General features: G+C 42.7%; 1 protein-coding gene across 4 annotated transcripts in view; it reads right to left on the bottom strand.

Moving 5' to 3' along the window:
• Positions 1-20,779, bottom strand: part of pld1b (phospholipase D1b) — a 30,430-nt gene extending 9,651 nt beyond the window's left edge. The window contains exons 1-17 of one of the 4 annotated variants that reach the window (XM_034559960.1): positions 20,656-20,779; positions 8,035-8,205; positions 7,760-7,923; positions 7,062-7,204; positions 6,824-6,935; positions 6,672-6,737; positions 6,504-6,562; positions 6,165-6,257; positions 5,570-5,722; positions 5,302-5,451; positions 4,695-4,778; positions 4,162-4,243; positions 3,819-3,929; positions 3,090-3,272; positions 2,534-2,753; positions 340-468; positions 114-232 (exon numbers count right to left, since the gene is read on the bottom strand). In XM_034559960.1, the coding sequence (XP_034415851.1) occupies positions 114-232; positions 340-468; positions 2,534-2,753; positions 3,090-3,272; positions 3,819-3,929; positions 4,162-4,243; positions 4,695-4,778; positions 5,302-5,451; positions 5,570-5,722; positions 6,165-6,257; positions 6,504-6,562; positions 6,672-6,737; positions 6,824-6,935; positions 7,062-7,204; positions 7,760-7,923; positions 8,035-8,173 (2,007 nt within the window). In that variant the 5' untranslated portion in view covers positions 8,174-8,205; positions 20,656-20,779. The other 3 variants (XM_034559964.1, XM_034559962.1, XM_034559961.1) reach the window with 3 other exon arrangements.
• Between the last annotated feature and the right edge of the window lie 1,631 nt (positions 20,780-22,410).

A 22,410-nucleotide genomic window follows, 5' to 3' on the forward strand; every position in this document is an offset into this window, starting at 1 on the left:
AATGGAGTCTGGTGTCAGATAACAAAGTGGCCCTCGCATCTCGTGAAAAATGCTAAAATACTGTGAATACTTCTCGGCATTTGGGGCTAGAATCGGGCAGCGCGACCTCTGACCTTGGTGAAGTTCCACCGCTGGATGAAGTGTCTGGCCACGTCCCGAGCTGCCTTCCCGTGAACCACCGAGGAGATGTCGTGCCAAGGCATCCTGGGAGTCGTGTGTCTGTCGATGAAATCTGCAACGGGGGAATGTGACAAAAGGGAGGACGGCGGTTAAAAAAACGGAGGTCGCCTCTCGCTTCTCAACGCCATCGAACGCGTGAAGCGAGACGAGCGTTCTCACCGTCGAACGGCTTGTCCAGCTGGATCCAGTCCTTGAACACGAAGTTGCAGTAGTCCTTCCCGTGCCAGAACCGCGTGTTTCCCAACAGCTCCCCGACCCCCGGGTGCAGACCACGCACTGAGCCGCTCGCTGAAACACACACACACACACACACACACACAGTTATTTATCAGCAGTACAATAAATCTAAAAGACGAGTCTTCGCTGCAGGAACCTTTCAGACAAATTAAGCCCCTTTCTTTTTGACTGACGCAACTTTTCTCAGGAGAAAAGGAACCTTTCGAGGAACTCGTTGTGTTTTGGTTCCCCCCCCCCAAACCCCTCAGAGGGGCGATCACACCACATATGGCTGTGGTCTAATCTCACAAAACCATGTGATGCATCGGTGTTTGGAAAGTGTTTTGACGGCAGAAATTAAACAGCAGCTGGAGGAAAGAAAGTGGCTCATAAAACCTCCGAGAGGAGACATGCACACTGCACTCAGCGCACACAATGGTTTTAAATCATTTCACTCACCTGAAATACATTAAAACAAACACCGTTTAACAGTAATTACGACCTCATTTGATTACAGTAGCTAATAAAAAAACAGACATGTTTGTTTAATAATAATAATTTAGGGAACAGGAGCAGAGAACATGCTCCAGTAAATAAATCAAATAAAACCACAGCTCTGTGAGACTTTCAAAAATTCAGATTTAAGCAGTATAAGGACATGTTGTACTACATTTTCCCGCTAAGTCGCGTTTATTTCTTATAACTTATAATTCCATATTTGCTTGTTTTTATCCTTGTGATTCATAGTAAAGAAATAATAATTCAAATCAACGGAATTATAAAATCAAGACCCGAGGGATGTCTTGAAATCTCCCGTTCGAGTCCCGAACCTCAAAATCCTAAAGTTTGAGGTTATATAAAGTCAGAGAAAAGCATCAAATTGTCCCATTTGAGAAGTGAAAACCAGCAGATTTTTGTTTTGACTAAAAGACATAAGACAGTTGAATAGTAGGAAAAAAAACATTCTCCGAATCGACCTTTGACACATCGAAAAAAGAACAAAGCTGCAAACTCAGAGCGCCAAAGGCCGTTCGATCCAGATCAGAACCACGGCAAAGCACTCAGCAGCGCTGCGACTCACCGGCCCGGCTCTGGCCAATGGGAGCGGCCGTCCTCAGCTCCGCCAGCCGGCTGGGGATCAGCGTGTGTTGGCTGGTGATGCTGTTGGACCAACCTGAACAGAGCGGCCACAAACACGGCAGCAAAGATGGAGGCTTAAAGACGTCAAGAAAAGTCTGAGATCGACTACGCTGCCAACATGGCCGCTGCTGTGACCAGGGCCTACGGAGCCAACATGGCCGCTGCTGTGACCAGGGCCTACGGAGCCAACATGGCCGCTGCTGTGACAGGAGCCTCTGGAGCCATAATGGCAGCTGCTGTGACCAGGGCCTCTGGAGCCAACATGGCCGCTGCTGTGACCAGAGCCTCTGGAGCCAACATGGCCGCTGCTGTGACCAGGGCCTCTGGAGCCATAATGGCCGCTGCTGTGACAGGAGCCTCTGGAGCCATAATGGCCGCTGCTGTGACAGGAGCCTCTGGAGCCATAATGGCCGCTGCTGTGACCAGAGCCTCTGGAGCCAACATGGCCGCTGCTGTGACCAGAGCCTCTGGAGCCAACATGGCCGCTGCTGTGACCAGAGCCTCTGGAGCCATAATGGCCGCTGCTGTGACAGGAGCCTCTGGAGCCATAATGGCCGCTGCTGTGACCAGAGCCTCTGGAGCCAACATGGCCGCTGCTGTGACCAGAGCCTCTGGAGCCAACATGGCCGCTGCTGTGACCAGAGCCTCTGGAGCCATAATGGCCGCTGCTGTGACAGGAGCCTCTGGAGCCATAATGGCCGCTGCTGTGATAGGAGCCTCTGGAGCCATAATGGCCGCTGCTGTGACCAGGGCCTCTGGAGCCAACATTGCCTCCATCAGTTAGTTTGTTTGTATTATTGTGACTTTGGTGTTTTAAACGGTTAGTTCAGATTCACCAAAGTCACACTATAAACACAAACAAACTAACCAATGGAGGCAGAACTCCCACCAGAACATTGTTTTGCTCTTGTGCCGATACTCCATCTACTGTAGTAATACACTGACTATGGTACCTCATACAACCACCCTTATATAAATTAAATATATATCCACTCACTCTCTTCCTCCTCCAGCTCACTGTCGCTGTCAGCCTGAGCCAGTCCGTGTTTCTGCAGGTGTCTCCGGATGCTGAACCTGGTCCTCTTCATCCTCCCCTGACTTTTCAGCCTGGGCTGGTCCACCGAGTCCGTCACAGTGAAGATGGCGCTCCCGTTGGTCTGGGCGCCGCCGCCGGCGCCGTTAGCCGGGGCGGCCATGTTGGAAGAGGCCGTTTGCGCCTGAGAATCATTTAGACACGCTCAGCGTTAAACAGAAAGGTGGAGTCAAAACAAAAGCACTGAAACTGTTATAAAAGCCCTCTTATATTTATTATAAACACATTTTTTTTATCTTGGATTGGAATATTAAAATACAAATATTATTATTATTTATAAAAAAAAAAAAAAATAATAATAAATGTTTTCTTGTTTTAAGCTTTGTGCCGATGTATTTGTATAGATAAGTCAATGGGTTTCTTACATAAAATATAAGAGTATTCCCTGAATAAATAGAGGATTTATGAAAAGCTATTGTTTGTTTGTGTGTGTGTGTGTGTGTGTGTGTGCATGTGAGACCTGCTCCAAGTGTGAGAGTGTGACACTCCCGACGTCCGTCAGCCGGTGTTCCCTGTCGTCCCAGCGACCGTACGCCAGGTCGATGCCGCCGACGAAGGCCACCGATTGGTCGATGACGATGATCTTCTCGTGATGCGCCCACAGGTAAACGGCGGAGGAGACGTGGTCGGGGTGACGCATCACCTTTGCAGAAAGAAAACAAAGAAAATGCAAGAACTCAGACCGGAAACTGCAGTTCCTCAAATGGCCACTTGAGGCTCCAGAATCACGTCAATCCCCATTGACCTCGATGTTAAAATGATGAACTTTACAGCTGAAATAAACATGTTTACAGCCTGGTATTACAAACCATTTTAGTCTCTATAGCTAACATTTGTAAAATGTATATTAAAGGTTCAAGTTAGGCAATATTAAGGGCGTTTTCATTAAGGGGAGGTCTTTCTTCACACTTCCAGTCTGCGCTACATCTATGGAGAAGTAAAGCTGCTGTTATTTAATTTATTTATTTAATAAGTAATTTATTAATTTATTATAATTTTTAAAATAAATGTAGAAATACATTAATGCACAATAATGTGCAGGTTAATTAAATCATCATATACGGTATATATATATATATATATATATATATAGTCCCTAAATAAATAATTGGTGTAATAAATAAAAACAGAAATAAATGTTGACAGAACATGATAAACATGTGGAGGTGCACTAAATGCAGCGTCTCACCTTGATGTTGGGGTGAAGGGTCAGCAGCGTCCTCTTGCTGTATTCAGAGTTGGTGCCCAGCGCTAACTCCACCTCCTTGTACAGCATCACGAAGATCCGCACGCCTTGTTGCTATGGAAACAACGGAAACCCGCCGGCGGGGATTGAAACAACCAGAAAAACGGCAAAAAAACTCACTTTTTTCCGACGGTCCATGAACACATCATGTGTCGTAAAAAAGGTTTTGACAGTTGAGGATTTTCTTTCTTTCTTTCTTATTTAATTTAATATTAATAAATTTATTATCATGGCAGCTTTAGTCCTCCACGCCATCCTGTGGTTTCCACCATCACGCCCTGCTCACCGCTTTGCGTTTCAATACGAAGTCCAGACGCCAGCGGTTCCCCTCGACCACCGGCCGCTTCAGGAAGATCTCTGGACTCAACCTGTGGAGCGACACACACACACACACACTCACTGAGATTCCACACACACACACACACACACTCGGTGGGAACATCTTCTTTTCCCTTCAATAGTTAATTTTCTTTATATAGTTTAATGGCGATACTTTGTATTAATAGTAGTATTACAGTACAATGATTTACTCAGGAGTACTTCTTCCAATACTGCAGACACTGTAAATCACCTACGCACACACACATTTCAATACTACATGCTGTGTGTGTGTGTGTGTGTGTGTGTACTAGAATGACTGTAGTCAGAGCCTCAGACTGTAACAGATCTGTTTGCACTTGGCGGTCACCTCTTGCGGAGGTTTCTGGTCACTCACTGCACTTTGAGACACACACACACCTCCCCCTGACCCCCCCCCTCCTCCTCCCACACACACACACACACACACACGCACACACACACGCACACACACACACTTACCACCAGTCTGTGATGAATATTTCCTCCTTTGCTTCTTCAAGAGCGTCAGCAACGTCCTCCATGTATGTTTGTCCATTCACATACCTGTAGAATACGCACACACACACACACACACACACACACACACACACACACACACACACACACACACACAAACACACACACACACACACAATTAGACAGCAAGTACAACCCAAACAAACACTTCCCCCTCTCACTTTTCAACCTCTCCATCTTCTGTTCTTCCATTATGCTTTTTAAGGGACACACACACACACACACACACACTCTCACAGACAGTATTGTGTTGCACAGGAGGGAGACAGGTGATGAGCAGGTGAGGCTCACTTTCCCTCTTTGTGTCGGGTTACTACAGCGAGACCCACACACACACACACACACACACACACACACACACACACACACACACACACACACACACACACACACACACTCGGGGGCCTCGTCTAGACGTGTAATTTATGCCATTTTGAGACCGCTGTGTCCTTTTTTGTTGTTGTTGGTGTCACCGTAAAAGAACACCGAAGAAGACGTCAGCTAAAATGTCAACAAAAAGGTGAATACGGTGTTTTGTTGCCGTGGTTACCATTTGGCAGGAATGTTCACTTCCTCCCTGGCGAAGGAGCCGAAGCGGTGGTCTTTGAGGAAGGCCGAGCCGTGCTTCTGGACGAAGCCCTCGATGGCCTGACCCCACCAGCGGGCGTGTCTGTAGCTGGTGCACTTCAGCACCAGTGACCTGTGAACACACACACACACCTGTAAATAATAATATATATACACATATATATATATATATATATATATATATATAATATAATATATCTAATAATAAAATACACACACGCGCGTCTCACCTGGACAGACTGTCGATGCGGACGCCGTACTTGGTCTCCGTGTCTCTGGAGTCCATCTTGATACTGAACTCTTTGTCGAACAGCATCACGAAGGAGATGGCGCCCGAGTCCGGCTTAATGTAGAGCAGGAACGAGTCCTTCACCACCAGCCAGCTACACACACACACACACACACACACACACACACACACACACACACAGAGCTAGGTTTCTTTCTAACAAAAATATTAACATCATTTAAAAATTCTGTACGGAAAAAGGAAGAAAGGAAGAAAACATTTAAAGACAGAAGGAATGAGGGAAGGAAGGAATAATAGAAGGAGGGAAGAAGAGAAGAAAGAAAGGAGGGAAGGAATGAAGGAAGGAATAAAGACTGGCAGGAGGGACGGTAGGAAGAAAGGAAGGAGGAAAGGAGGAAAAGAATGAATGAAGGAAGGAGGGAAGGCAGGAATAAAGAAAAAGGAAGGAAGGAGTGAAGGAAGGAAGGTCATAAGATCACAAAGTCACAGTTGAACCAGTTTGAGTAAAGTAGCTCGTATTGATCTTCTGATCAATAAGATCAAAGGGAACGATGGCCGTGTGTTCGATCACCGACCGTTTGGACCAGCGGTAACACATCCGGCTGCGACCGCAGCAGTTCAAGCCGGGGATCCGATGGCCGCCGGATCTTTTCAGCACCATTCCTTCTCTGGAAGACGAAAAATAGAAATAAACAAACTCCGTAAACAAGCGTCTTAAAACACTAAAGTTTATTGTTGTTTTCTTTATCTGTTGGTTGATTTCCTTAACGACTCTGTTGCTATATTTTTGGTACGTATGTTCAGCACTTTGGGTGATTTTTAAAATGTGCAAAAGAAGTTGAACTTGACGTATTTATTTAACTTATGGAGCAACAGGGTGTTGGTGCAACATCAAAGGAAGGTGGAGTCCTTACAGGCCTTTGGGTCCGAGGTCGTGGATGAACGACAGCTGGCTGGCGTCGATGAACTCCACCTGAGAGAGAAGCCAGCGTTTCTACGTCTGTCGTTGCGCAATAACGTTTATTTTTAATAAGTAGTTTTCGTGCATTCACACACACACACACACACACACACACACACACCGTTGCGTGGTAGTTCCGGTACATCGGCGTCTGGAGCAGGTTGTTCAGGTAGTCCTCCAGTTGTTTCTGGAACACGGGATAAACAACAACAACAGACGATAAACAAACAATAAATGAATACTCGGTAAAGTGAAATCCGACCGGCGGCGTACCCGGCGACTCGAGACCTGCCCGTCTCTCTCCAGCTCGTCTCCGCCCCCTCTGGGGAGGTTCGGGATCTCCCTCTCCTCCGTCCTCGCCGCCGACTGCCTCTTCACCGTGTGGCTGCAAGGAGAGAGAGAGAGAAGGAGGTCGGCGGTTCAAATCCCGGGTCGGGCGAGCAAAAAGAAGCCGTCTAACTAATCTGAGTTTAACTGAACTTAAACCCGAGATCATCTGGTTCCTTTTCACCTTCGCGTCGGCAGCGGCAGCTTCATGAAGGTCTTGTAGGTCCTCAGCTCTCGGTGGAGGTCCATGAAGTGTTTCTCCTTCCTCTTCACCAGCCAGGTGAACTCGCCGTGTTTCATCTCGATCTTGAACACCGCCGGCAACGCCTGAGACACGCAGGTCAGGTTTAAGTTTACCAACGTTTAGGCATTTGCAAAAGATTTGAAAAATAAATCAACCAATCTGGTTTACGACTCAATAAATTGAAACACTTGAAGTATCGATCTAGTTTTAGGAAAAAGTAATGTTATATACTCGACACCAACAGGATCCACTGAGTTACATTAAATGTAAAGGTAGTTACGATGTGTTCAAGCGCAATCTCGTAAAATGTAGTTTTTTGGTGAGAAACTTGAATAAAATCCATTTGTTTTCACATTAATATAAAATAGATATTAGTGATGATATATGACCCGTTTACACATTAAAACTACTAATAAAAAAAATAAATATGTGCCTTTCTGCCGATCTGACACTTTTATCAATGCATTAATTCATCTACCAACGGTGCACATTAATAAACATGAATCACTTTCCAGCTAAATCGTTCATGTTTACATCTAGACAATATCTTAAAATGTGCAAATGTAAATAAACAACTGAAGAAGAAATCTGGTTTGGGTTCTCATTATAAAAGAACGAACTCAAAGGCCGGTCAGCACCTTGTTGACGCTCCTCTGCGCGGTGAGGTTGAAGCGGTCCTGAGCCGACATGAAGCGCTCCACCTCCAGGATCTTGGCGGTGACCGGCGAGGACAGGAAGACGTTGGCCTTGGGCTCCTTGAAGCCCACCACGTGGTAGACGGTGGAGAACGGCAACCGCACGGCTGCAGGAAAACACGCGGCAAACAGATCTGTGACGCGGATGTGTGTGTGTGCGTGTGTGTGTGTGTGTGTGTGGGAGACGGGCAATGCCGCCGATGACGCAATGCCCTCACCTGAGGCGTGGGCGTCGGCCGTGTCGTACTCGCCGTCCGCCAGGTCGAGCTCGCGGCTGTCCAGCTTGTCCGTGCTGTTCGTCATGTCGTCTTCCACCAGCTGCAGCGTGCTGGAGGTCGGCTCCTGTTGCCGCAGCATGGCTAGCACTCAGTCTGGAGCCCGGGGCTCACCTGGAGGGACAGGTAAGGGCCGGGGGTTTTAAATTGTGGAACAGGGTCTAAATAACCTTTTTATTTTAGGGGCCGAAAACCTCCTGAAGTGGCTCGTTTCAATGCGGAAAAAACAGCAGTCGCTCTGATCTACATCCAGGTTTAATAATAGAAAATACTATGAAAAGTTTGTTGTTTTTCTATCAAAACTGGTGTGTGAAAAAGTCGGGTGGAAAACTTCACGTCCCGATTATTCGGGCCAAAACTATTCACGATGTCAACACGATAATTGCGTAAAACTCACGTATTGTGTCACCTTATTTATTTAATAACAGAAACTTTCCATTAGAAAAACCAAAGTTTCTCATGCATCATCATTCATTAAATGTCGGTACATATAATGTATTAATTTATTGATTTTTTTAGAATAATTTAGTGAAATTAGTGACGAGGTCATTTCCTCCTCTGAAGAGTATTAACGGTTTTATATTGAGTCTGTTTCACAAACAGGGAAATTTCTATAATGTTGTGGTTCTGCAGAGCGAAGCTGCGGTTCTGCAGAGCGAAGCTGCGGTTCCCCGGCGGTCAGTCTGCTTTCACTTCCTCCAGACGGCGACCGCAGCGGGTTCTAGGTTTACGTCGTGGTTTAAAGTTTCATGATGTTGGAATGAAGCCTGTAACTTTTTAGTGGAGTAACATGTCCGAATGGTCAATTTCACCTCTCGGATTATTTATTTTTAGAGGCCAGAAAAGGTCAAACTACAATATTCTGAAATCTTTTTAAAAAATAAACTGAATTTTGTGAGTCCCGAGGCATAAAACACACACTGGATTTGTGATATCGGGTGATACAAATAAATGGAATTGACTCAAATCTGATATTTCAAACATAAATATACATATACAGGGAATTATACATCGGCTTTACTCTTCAGTTCCCTCACATGCAGGTAACGTTTCCCACTGCAAACAAATGGGATGCAAATGCAGCAACATTTACTCTATTTGGTTTGCATCGTACACACACACACACACACACACACACACACACACAGTCTGAAGCATGCAAACCACCCACAGCTTTAGGATCCTGTGTGTCGCAGTGAAATGTGTGTGAAAGTGCGTCCGAGGTGTGTCTGCTGAGGTCGAAACAAAAGGCCAGCTGGTGGAACCGGTGATGCAGGGAATTTGAAGAAAAAAAAAAACCTAAATAAAAGCAAAAGAGGGCGAGTGAAGGAACCAGAGATCATACTGCTCGTACCGCGAGGGAACAGTGATACCAGCGCTGAGAAATCCCACTGAAACACAAACTCAACCTCCTTTTTCCTCCACATTTTTTCACCCATGTGTTGCTTTTTTCACTTCCCATTCGAGAGCTTTTAAAAGAACTGCAATGTGATGAAAAAACTATGTGTTTCACCATCTTTTTCTAAACCTAAATAACTAGTTTTGTTGTCTCAACCTAACTTGCTTCTTTGTGGAAGACTGGAAGCACGTAAAGAGTGGTAACTGACGCGCGTCGCTGGACCGTCGTGGGAAAACGTGCAAGAAATCTGGTGAAACTTGTTGTAAAATCTCGAACCGTTAGAAAACTAACAAAGCTCACGACTTCTCCTCACACCAACTTTAAAGCTCAATTCATACGTCGGCGACGACAGAAAACAAAACCGCTATTAACACAAATATTCTCTCTCTTTTAGCTCCGTTTTGGGTCTCCACCAGATCCCGAGGGATGTATCCGTCTCTTTAGCTGGTTTCCTATTACACGTAATTAAATGTCACCATAAATAAAATGTAGATTAATAGCACCGACGGGGTAAATCCTTTTTCTATTTAAGGATATTCTCAAAAAAAGACCAGACCCCCCCCCCCCCCCCAACGAGAGGAAATTGAGCTGATCGTTGTTGACCTTGGAAAGGACAAGAACATATTTTAAGATGATTAATTGTGGCGTTTGTGTGCACCATACCGGCCCAGTGAGCACTCACTTTAATTGGGTACGGCATCCCCCCCCCCCCCCCAAAGTGCATCACTCGCCAGCCAGGTGGCAGGCTGCTGAGTCTTCACACACACACTTTTTTTCTTTAACGTCTATGACTTTATTTTCACACACACACACACAGTGATCAATAAGATTGATCAATCTAAAGACAGCAGATAACTGTGGCTTCCTGCTTCTTAAATTAGAACTAGTTTGCAGAGACAAAGAAAACAAAAGAGTCAGACATATTTATCTTGTGCATCTTCTCTCTGCACAATACGTGTTTTGTGTACATCGGAGAACACACACCGAGACACACACCCAGACGTGTGTGCAACAAGTCATTAAAAGCCACATTCGTGTGGTTTTATTGACCCGATGTTCAGACGTATTATTTTAATTAATGTGTTATCAACGTGTCATCTACATCGGGCTAAATTCAGATCAACCGGCCCCTGAAAAATAAGAACTTGTGACGGCATTTATTGTTATTGTTGACATTTCACAGTCTCAAAGACTAATAGAACAACGAAGTAATGTCGATGAGAATTAAAATAAAAGTTAATCGTAGAAACATTTGGCAGCTAAAAAAAAAATAAACACACACAAAGAGATTCAGGCTGAAAAACACAGTATGAGGAGAATGAATGTCCTTTTCTTGCACACACACACACACACACACACACACACACACTTGTGATGGCATCCACTGACCTGAGCCCGCGGAGGCTGGGGGAAGCCCTTCATCATCATCATCATCATCACTTCCCTGAACTGTCTCTCGTTACGCAACAAACTAACTAAAACACACACAACTCTCTCCTCCTCTGCAGTGTCTTTTCTGTGGTCTCCTCACACACACATACACACACACACACCCTACCTTGCACACACACACACACACACACACACACATTCTCTGAGCCCCCGACAGAAAAGCCGGGAGGTTGAGAGCGGAGTGCAGCAGCGACACACACGGAGGATGGGAAGCTTCGGCTGGGCGGGACGTAGAGGGAAGGGAGGAGACGTGATTGGCCAGAGAGGCTTCGTGAGCACAAAGACAGCCAATCAGAGATAGGAGGGGGGGGGGGGGGGGGGGGGGGGGGGGGGGGGGGGGGACTTCCTGTTTGAGGCATCTGTCTGTGTTAAAGAGGCTTTGTGGCACTTCAAGAAACCTCCAACCAACTTTTCAATTCAACCAAAATTCTTGATTCATAGATCGGATCGACAGAAAATTGATCCGCGACTGAGTTGATTGATTCATTGCCAGTTGATCCTCACATCAAACGAGTAATTACAATCCAATTTAAGAGCCCTGCCTCAGTTCATTTGGTCACTAGAGGTCACGGATACATTTATGAAGGCCACAGTCTCCTCTGCAGAGGTTTCATGTTTGAGAACTGGCTCGACTAGACCAGCTCATGTTTGACATTCCAGACAAAGACCAACGCATTCAGACGCCCACCCACATGTATGTGACATACACACACACACACACACACACACTGTCAGCTTGTGTTTAATGATGTAGTACAGAGTCTTGTTGGCGTGGCAGTCGTTCCTGCCCTCAAGATGACAAATCATCTCCTAAAATGACTCACTGACACTCCCACTACACTCGTTTCCTCCCTTCACTTCAGTATTTCGACTTCTAAAAATTAATAATTAATCTCAAATGACCAAATTGCACCCCCCCCCCCCACCACCACCACCACCATTGTGTGCATTCACCCAAAAGCCACAAGTTGGGTTTTTAATGAGCCGGATAACGAATCATTAAATCCTGAAGGTGGAACGATTTGTAATCGAGTGACTGTGAAAGGGAACAGGTGTGTAGTGCGTTAGTTCTGCAGGTATTTTGATATTTCACCAAAAATATTGGACCCTTTAAATGTACCTGGATGAAAAGTTAAGGGTTCACCCAAGTCCATAGAAACTGTAGGTTTTATTAATAAAATGCTGTTTTTTAGGCTGTGGATCTCTTGAGGTGACAATGTATTCAAAATCAAAATAAGTGTAAGAAAAGTTGTGTTGGGTTGAATATAATTTGGAAATGTATTTTTTAATTTTTCAGTAGCATATATTGTCAACTTTCAATCTTTTAGGGCGTAGTTTCAACTACATGGGGCGTGGTTTCAACTACAGGGGCGTGGTTTCAACTACAGGGGGCGTGGTTTCAACTACAGGGGCGTGGTTTCATGAGTGAGTAACAGAGAAGGCTGAGGACCTGTCTCAACTACGTTGCCTTCAGGAAGCGTAGGCACCGCGAGAACTGTGACTCAATACTTTATATACGCCAGATTCACGGGATTGGCAGTCAACTAAATTTACGCTAGTGACTAAGTTATGTTTATTAAGCTGTTTCAGACCATATCGCAGTATAAGAGCCATAAACTATGTCAGGTTGTGCCGTTCACAACACTATAATATCTGACGTTTCACACCCTACTGTGAACACAGCGTCCTGTCCTGTCGTCCGGTGTGTGAGATGAACTGGTTTTTGAATTATCTGGTTTATAATTTTTTTTAAGTGAGGAAGACGAGCCGCTGAGCCTCTTGTCACATTCTGTTTAAAGACTATAAACAGTAAATCAGTTTACTGTAAACTTCACCACCAGACCGTGAGGCTGCGCTGGAGACGCAGAGGACACTTAGCAAGGACACTTAGCGAGGACACTTAGCGAGAGTGAACGACTAAGTTGGCGGTATGCGTCTATTCAAAACACTCACGTCAATAAATCCTTTACAAAACGCTGTTGTCCGTCATATATTTGTATTATATATCTTTATTAATCTGATGTCAAGTTGACGCCTGTCTATCAAACAAATATCCTCAAACCGCGTAGCGATGACGGTCAGCTGTGATCCACACAGATTAACGTGTGATACAACACTGTGTGTAATGTTTTATATTAAAGACCATATTCTACTCTGTGCAGCACACATTCATCCAGATTAAAGTCACGTGACGATAACGACCTTCAGTGAATCACTGCACAGGATCGGGTGTCTTTTGAAAACAGCGGCTCCATCTTAACGACGACGATATTACTTATTGACTGGCGACCAAAATCAGAGGACACACGGTTCCCATTAAGATTCAAACCGCTGATCATGTCCGCCGTCTGACCCTCTAATGAGTCTCCTGTGAAACTGAGTTTAGGAGAAACTGAAGGGTTTACAGAGTGCTATTAATGTAACCCTCACATTAGTGAATATATCACCAACTGTGTTTTCTTTTGTCACATCAACGTTAATGCACGTAGCTCACCATAGCGAGTGTTGCCTGTGGTATCAAGTATGGTCTGAAACAGCTTAATAAACATAATTTAGTCACTAGCGTACATTTAGTTGACTGCCAATCCCGTGAATCTGGCGTATATAAAGTATTGAGTCATAGTTGTCGCGTTCCTGAAGGCAACGTAGTTGAGGCAGGTCCTGAGCCTTCTGTCACTCATGATACCACGCCCCTGTATTTGAAACCACGCCCCTGTAGTTGAGACCACGCCCCCCCCCACGGCAGATCCCAGCCAAAAGTTTGAAAGTGAAAAAAAAAGAACTGAACCTGAAAAAAAAGATTGAAAGTTGAAAATATAAAATCTGCTACTGAAAAATGAAAAAAATATATTTTATAAAAAATAAAAAATAAAAGAACTGAATCTAAGTTATATTTAACCCAACAAAACTTTTCAGTCACTTATTTTTTATTTAGAATACATTGTTGAATTAGATTTTGGCTCCATAGATTCGGCTCCATAGATTCGGGCTTCTTTTTGGATTTTAACTGGAATTTCATTATATTTAAAGTATCAATCAAAAGGGCTCAGAACGCAATAAAAAGATGTTTCCTCTGCGTATTTTAATTCTTGGAAAGCCGAGCCTCTTCCGAGTGTGACGCAACTGACAAACTGGTTTTAATCCCAAGACCAGTGAGGTGTTGCTGCTGGACGGCAGGAAGCCAACGGAACACACCTCTCAAACTCAAATGCACTGAAGACCTTTCAGAGGGGGGGTCTCCCATTGGAGAACCTTAGTAGAGGCAGTGTGTGGCGCTGCCCCCTGGTGGTCAGATCTGTCCCCTGCATGGACCGGTTACCGTGTAATAATAAGATAATCTCAGTGGTAGAAAACACTAAATAAATGGAGTCTGTTTTGCACCATTAAAGCACAATTCTGACATGCTAAATCAATAACACGTCTTCTTTCAGACTCTTGGAAAGAAAACATTTATTTTACTACTTTGTTGACATTTCATAACACTTGTAACACAATAACTCCGCCTCTTAATGCGAGTGATGAAGTGGTGAATTTTCATGGTGATATCTATGAGGTCATGTTATGACCCTATTATACAATAACTCTTAATTAAAAAAAACTATGTATTCTGAAGCTTTCTACAGAGGGGTTTGTTCACACAGCATTCAGAGACTATTTATACTACATTTATTAATAAAAACTATATATTCTGAAGCTTTCTACAGAGGGGTTAGTTCACATAGCATTCAGAGCCTCATTTATACACATTTATTAATAAAAAATATATATTATGAAGCTTTATGCAGATGGGTTTGTTCACACAGCATTCAGAGCCTCATTTATACACACTTATTAATAAAAACTATATATTATGAAGCTTTATGCAGAGGGGTTTGTTGACACATCATTCAGAGCCTCATTTAAACTACATTTATTAATAAAATGTATATATTATGAAGCTTTCTACGGAGGGGTTAGTTAGCATTTTGAACTTTGCTTTATCCAATATTCAGGTTTCTGTTCTGGTCATTTATGCAGCACATATTAATATGCTAATGTATCATTTGCATATGTAAATATACATTTCCACAAAGCTTGTCATACAGGCAGCGCAGGTTGGTCTTGTTTACCTCTCCTGGTGCGCAGCTATGCAGATAGTTTGGATGTTATTTAACGTCATGGTTTCGGAGTGGATGATTACATTCTGAATTAAATTTATAATTGAAATGAAGTTTGAAAGGCCCTTTAAAATGTTTTGGCCTAATTAATTTGTTTCCTGCATTGCTGTTTTCATTTGTTTGAGGAGAACACACCACTTAAATTTAATTTTGTACTAATTATGGCTATTTATTTGTTTAATGTATCAAACGTATTAATGAATTATAATGAAAGTCTATGATTATTCCAGGGTTAATCCCTTTAAGTGAGATGAAGTGAAAAATGTAGACGATGACATCAAGTATTCAAAGAAGTAAAAGTTGTCAGAGAGAGAGAGAGAAATATTTCAAGAACCATTTCATCACCAATTCATCTCCTCAGGTCGATGGATTACTGAAGGGGCGTCCTGAGCCCCCCGACTGACCAATAAGAGACGAGAAATTAATAGAACGACTATAAGAGACACAGAAAGACGATAAAGAAATCAGACAATCTGCAAAGTAAGAGACTCATGACTGAAAACGGGCCAAAAAGATGCAAAACAAATACAAAAAAGAGACCAAAACAACTAAAAAGAGAAACAAAACAAATACAAAGAGACCAACCAAAACAACCACAAAGACACCAAAACAACCACAAAGACACCAAAACAACTACAAAAGAGACCAAAACAACTATAAAAGAGACCAAAAACAACTACAGACCAAAAACAACTACAAAAGAGACCAAAACAACTACAGACCAAAAACAAATACAAAAGAGACCAAAACAACTACAGACCAAAAACAAATACAAAAGAGATCAAAACAACTACAAAGAGACCAAAACAAATACAAGAGACCAAAACAACTACAGACCAAAAACAAATACAAAAGAGACCAAAACAAATACAAAAGAGATCAAAACAACTACAAAGAGACCAAAACAACTACAAAGGAGACCAAAACAACTACAGACCAAAAACAACTACAAACTAAACCTAACTGACTATTTTACGATCTTTTCCTCAACCTAAATAACTATTTTTACGATCTTTTCCTCAATCCAATTAAATATTTCACGATCTTTTCCACAACCCAACTGACTATTTTACGATCTTTTCCTCGACCTAAATAACTATTTTTACGATCTTTTTCTAAACCCAACTAAATATTGTACGATCTTTTCCTCAACCTGACTATTTTACAATCTTTTCCTCAACCCAATTAAATATTTTACGATCTTTTCCTCAACATAAATAACTATTTTTACGATCTTTTTCTAAACCTAATTAAATATTTCACGATCTTTTCCTCAACATAAATAACTATTTTTACGATCTTTTTCTAAACCTAACTAAATATTGTACGATCTTTTCCTCAACCTAACTGACTATTTTACGATCTTTTCCTCAACCTAAATAACTATTTTTACGATCTTTTCCTCAATCCAATTAAATATTTCACGATCTTTTCCACAACCCAACTGACTATTTTACGATCTTTTCCTCGACCTAAATAACTATTTTTACGATCTTTTTCTAAACCCAACTAAATATTGTACGATCTTTTCCTCAACCTGACTATTTTACAATCTTTTCCTCAACCCAATTAAATATTTTACGATCTTTTCCTCAACATAAATAACTATTTTTACGATCTTTTTCTAAACCTAATTAAATATTTCACGATCTTTTCCTCAACATAAATAACTATTTTTACGATCTTTTTCTAAACCTAACTAAATATTGTACGATCTTTTCCTCAACCTAACTGACTATTTTACAATCTTTTCCTCAACCCAATTAAATATTTCACGATCTTTTCCTCAACATAAATAACTATTTTTACGATCTTTTTCTCAACATAACTAAATTGTTTTGTTGCCTGAACCTAACGGAGTCGTTTCCTGTGAAGACGGAAGTTTATTTTGAAAACACGAGCAGAAACCGACACGGGGGTTTGCTGGATTTCTTGAACTTTTTGTCGGATATCATATCGGATGAGGATAATCGAAAAGTGCTCACTTACGTTTCACCAGTTGCAAAAAACAAAAAAAATCCCAAATGCCGACGGCCAAAATGCCAAACTCGAGGCTTCAAAACCCCAAACAAGTGTGACGTCTCCACGACGACGCCCACTTCGTACAAACGTTTCCAGCACAACAACAAGGGAAAAGCCCGGCGGCGGAATAAAGACTGTGATCCTGCAGGCGGCTCCCCGATTGTTAAACAAGTCGAAGACATTTGCTGAAGGCGTGTCGGGTCAATAAATAGAATAAACTTCCTTCTGATTACCGACTGAAGAATGTAAACTGTGTAAATATCCTTCAGATCCGGACACAGAGTCCGAGGAAAGAAGTGGGAGTCGCTTCTCTCCGACGGGAGAGTCGATTCGACACGACGACGCGCCGCCGCCGGAGGGAAGATCGAACCTGCGACCTTTCGGCTACACGGAGACGTTCGGAGTCCGGTTAAAGGGGATTATGGAAATAACACCAATGTGGTGGAGTCACGGAAAAAAGAAAAGACGCCATCCGAGAGTTTGAGCTCCGATGTCATTCCCGTCGTCTTTGTGAGTGACAATGTGTGTCAATGTGTGTCAATGTGTGTCAATGTGTGACATTGTGTGACATTGTGTGACATTGTGTGACATTGTGTGACATTGTGTGACATTTCACTGCTGACAATACTGATTAGAAGATGGACCTCTCCCACCGCGCCCGCGGCCCCTTGAGCTCCCCCCCGTCCATCTGCGAGTGTGTGTGTTGGGTACAAGAACACACACACACACACTCACACCCACAAAGTCAATTAAGCACTCCCTGGCCGTGCACTATGTGTGCTGGAAGAGCCATTATCTGAATATATAAATCAAACACACAGTATTCTACCTGAGCAGCCACAGCGGAGCCCATTAGTCGGCCTCCTCGGGAGAACTTTGCCCCATTTGATTCATGACAAAAAGAAATATAAATGACTCACACTTGAGACTGGAAGAGCAGGTCTTTCTAAAACACCCGTGGGACACGCCCATCCACTCACATGCTAATCGAATAGAGAGAAAAAAGAAAGGAAGAGCTTCTCCTCTCTTTCCTCAGACTTCCTGTCTCACACCGGTTTTACAACAACAACGTCTTCTTGCCCCAAAAGCAGCGTGTCGTTGCCCCACAGCGGCGTTTCAACACTGTAAAGAAGACACATCAGAGCTCCAAAGCACCATTATAGACCCTGAGAAGACATGAACGGGGCCCCGAAACACCACAGCTCTCAAACGAGTCCATGTAGTCATTTTACACGTCTATGTGACCTTTTTGTGTCTCCTTCTGGTCATTTTGCATCTATTTTAAGTCATTTTGCATCTCTTTGTAGCCATCTTTCCTCTATAGTTATTTTGTGTCTCTTTGCATCTTATTTTTAAGTCATTTTGTGTCTCTTTGTGGTTGTTTTTGAGGTTTTCGTTCAGCAGATTTTGTCAGTAATCCATCCAATGCTGCTAACAACAACCAGCAGTGAAAGATTAACCTTTGTAAAACATAATACAGCTTCATTCAGTCGACCGTCCTGCTTGATTAAGACCAAAAACAGAGCTAAAAGAGAGAATAACGGACACAAAGACTCCGAAGGAATCACCCTGTTGCTCTCCAACTACTGGATGTGGAAATAAAGTGAATAAATGTCTGTTGCAGGGTTGCAGCAATGTTCCTCTGACATCATTAACTGGTTTAACACAGACACAAATAACCCTGCTGATGGATTCAGCTTCTGCTTGCTGCATAAAAACAGAAGAAGCCTCTCAAAGGACGTTTCTCTTCTCCTCCGAACACAATGTCGGATTGTTTCTCTCTCGATTGTTTTAAATCTGCAAACGGCCCCACGAGCCGACGTTGGGGTGCACGACATGATAGCGACACGATAACGACACGATAACACACCTTTGTGAAATGAAGCGAGTCCTCTACTGACCGAATCGATCGTGAATAGAGAAGTATGATTGATCACAATCAGCTGCATAAGTGTCATAATTATAAAGATTAAAATAGTGTACACTTTCAGGGCGAAACCCATAATGACGTGTTGTAGTTTGGCATCCCCAAATAATCACCGAGCGAAGGCAAAAATAAATTAAACATGCAACGCAGCGTCTCCTTGACGACGGCAAGGAAACAGATCTGGAGTCTGATTGCTCGCTTGATTAGTTTTAATTTGAATTATTTTTAGGTTTTAATTCGGTTGTTCATTTGGTATCGATTCCTTTAAAAAGAATCAATAATATAACTATAAAACATTTAAAAACAACCTGAAATATATATTTTTTATATTATCTTTGTAAAATATGGAACCATTTTCATACACTTTAAATTTCTTAATCGATTTTTATAAATTAGCCGATTTAAAATCGACGGATCTGGAAGATTCACACAAAACTACGATTTTAAATCCGACCGTTAATGTGTTTATTTGTTTCTTCGAAATACGTCATTCATCATGAAAAAAAACATGCATCGACTAAGGCTGATTAATAATAAATTATGTAAATAAATTTTAAAAATGAGTTAATAATAGCAGTTTTTATGTGAAGATATTTAGTTTTTTTCTAAAAATGAACATCAGTATTTAAAAAATGTAATAAATTATCGGTATCCTTAAAATCGTGACAAAAAGTATAGTTAATGAGTTGAAAAGGTTTTCAGTACAACAAATGAATTTAATGAATATGTAAATATAATATTATGTTAATTTGGTGTCGAACTGAGTGTTTCCATTATTCTGTCCACGTCTCCTCCGCGGAGACCAAACATTCCTCTTCTCCTCATGTGCGGTGATGCTCTGGAGAATTCCACGACCCACAATGCAGCTGGGTGTCTTGAGACGTCCGTCAGTGGCGATGAATCATTGGCTTCAGGAATCTCAACAAACGTTTAAAAGTGACAGTGAGCTTGTTTTCCGGATCGATAACCTCCGACATCGGGTTCGGGGAGGAGGAGTCGCTGGAGGGCATCGGCCGTGTGATGCGCTGGAGGATTCCGAAGGAAGTGCTTTAGTATCGACGAGTGAAAATAAGGAAGAAGCGGCGGCGCGCGCGCTCCTCCGTATCAGGTCTGACCCGTTCCGATCCTCCTCGCGGGGGGAACACCCATCCAGGGTTCGGCCTCCATTGGATCCTCGTGAGGCGCAGAGTGCGACATCTGGCCACTGAGATCCAGCCGCACACCGTCGCCACTGCGGAGGAGCAGGACGGATGCCTTCACGTGCCAACAAAATTAAATAGAGAGAGAGAGAGAGAGAGAGAGAGAGAGACCCCCGCAACGCCAACGCCGCGTCTCCGTTCCGCTCGTTACGCACCAACTTTACGCGCAAATGACCACTAATTACGCGTTTTACGCACCTGCGCTGCCGCCACAGGAGCAAACTTCCCCAAACAGTGATGTGGTTAAAACCCCAAAACACACACAGACACACGCACGCACACACACGCACACACAGACAGACACACGCACACACACGCACAGACACACGCACACACACAGACAGCAGAATGGTCAATGAGATATTCACCGCGCAGGTAAACTGCGGTGTGATGGATTTAGTTTCTTACCTTCTCGCGTGAACTGAAGCGGCAGCAGCTGCTGGTTTGAGTGACCCGACGAGCTCTGAGCGGAGCGCCACATCCACCACGTCTGTAAACACCAGAGTGAGCCACCAATGGACTTCCTGTGGAGACACTTTCAAAATAAAACTGTCTTGCAGTGTCGGTGGCTCCAGAAGGTTTGGAATTTCCCAGTTTCTCGTCTCCACATTGTCCTATATATAATGTTATAATATGTTAATATAATATAATAACGATTATTATTATAATAATCATGAAAAATACTGATAAATCTACAATGATAATAACAGTGGTAAAGAAAATTATAATATTGATAATGGTGACAGCGATATTGATTATCAACAATGATAATAATAGTGATAAGAATAATAGTAATAATGATAATAGTAATAAGGATAATAATATAAACACATTTTAGTCAAATAAAACCAAAACAAACTGAAAATATATACATGATGTATATTTCTCGTGCAGCTATTTGGTAAAATAAAGTTGGTAATTATCAGGTTACTTTTAAATGTTTGTACTTTCCCCAAAATATTATCACAAAATAGAGCAAGCATTATGCAAAATACTGGATTATAAATACCACACTGAATATCAGAAAAAATACCGTCTTTGTTTCAATCTCTGTTAACTATAATTATACAAACAAACACAAAATAATAATACAAAACGTTTATTTTGAAGGGGAACTTCCGGATGCACTCGCTCCAGCGGCTTTCTGCGCTAAACCACGCCTGCAGCTTCTGAACAGAAGAGAAACACATACTTCATTTTTTAAGATATATGTCATGCATATAGAAGATATATCATCCATATAGAAGATATATCATCCATATGGATAATATATCCTCCATATAGAAGATACATCATGCATATGGAAGATATATCTTCCATATGCATGATGTATCTTCTATATGGAGGATAAAATTAATAAAAACACCTCAGAGGTTTGGATTCATAGGAGACGAGAGGAAACACTGAACTCACTGCTTGACTTTAACTCCCCTGCAGGAATATTAAAGGAACAGAGCTGACGTCTGCAATCAACTGAAGCACATAATTGATGTGTGAGGAGCTCTGTGTTTATGTGGGAGAGAAGATTGGGTGGGGGGGGCTGACTTTACATGTCGTTGGTAATGTGGGAGTTTCACCGTGTAACAGGAAGTCAGATGAGCTTCCAGGGTCAGAATCAGTGTCTTCTTTCATGTTTCAGATGTCGTCAGTGGCTCTTATCCAGCAGAACAGGAAAAGTGATTTTTTTGTGTGTGTGTGTGTTGCTTGGCTGAAATGAACATTCCTAGAAATTCCTTCCTGGCGTCAAAAAAAGCAGAGAGCAGAGTTCACACGTTGCAGCTCGAGGAATCCATGAAATCAGGGTGATATTAAATGAAATCAAGGTGATTTTTTTCCAACAGATCTCAACTTGAGAACCAAAAGGATTTAAATGATTAGATTTGTTTCAATGTTGCAGCCAAAACGAAATTAAAGACAGACAGACAGACAGACAGACAGACAGACAGGTGGCCAGACAGACAGACAGACAGGCGGACAGACAGACAGGCGGACAGACAGACAGACAGACAGACTGACTCTTTGGGCCACATCATCACCCTCCTCACTGATGTAAAGCTGCGTGACTTTAGAAAAAGTGAAACCTGCTATCTCATAATCAAACACACACGCACGCACACACACACAAGCACACACACACACACACACACACACACACACACAAGC

This window comes from Cyclopterus lumpus, chromosome 20, assembly GCF_009769545.1.
Source record: "Cyclopterus lumpus isolate fCycLum1 chromosome 20, fCycLum1.pri, whole genome shotgun sequence".
NCBI classification, from domain to species: Eukaryota; Metazoa; Chordata; class Actinopteri; order Perciformes; family Cyclopteridae; genus Cyclopterus; species Cyclopterus lumpus.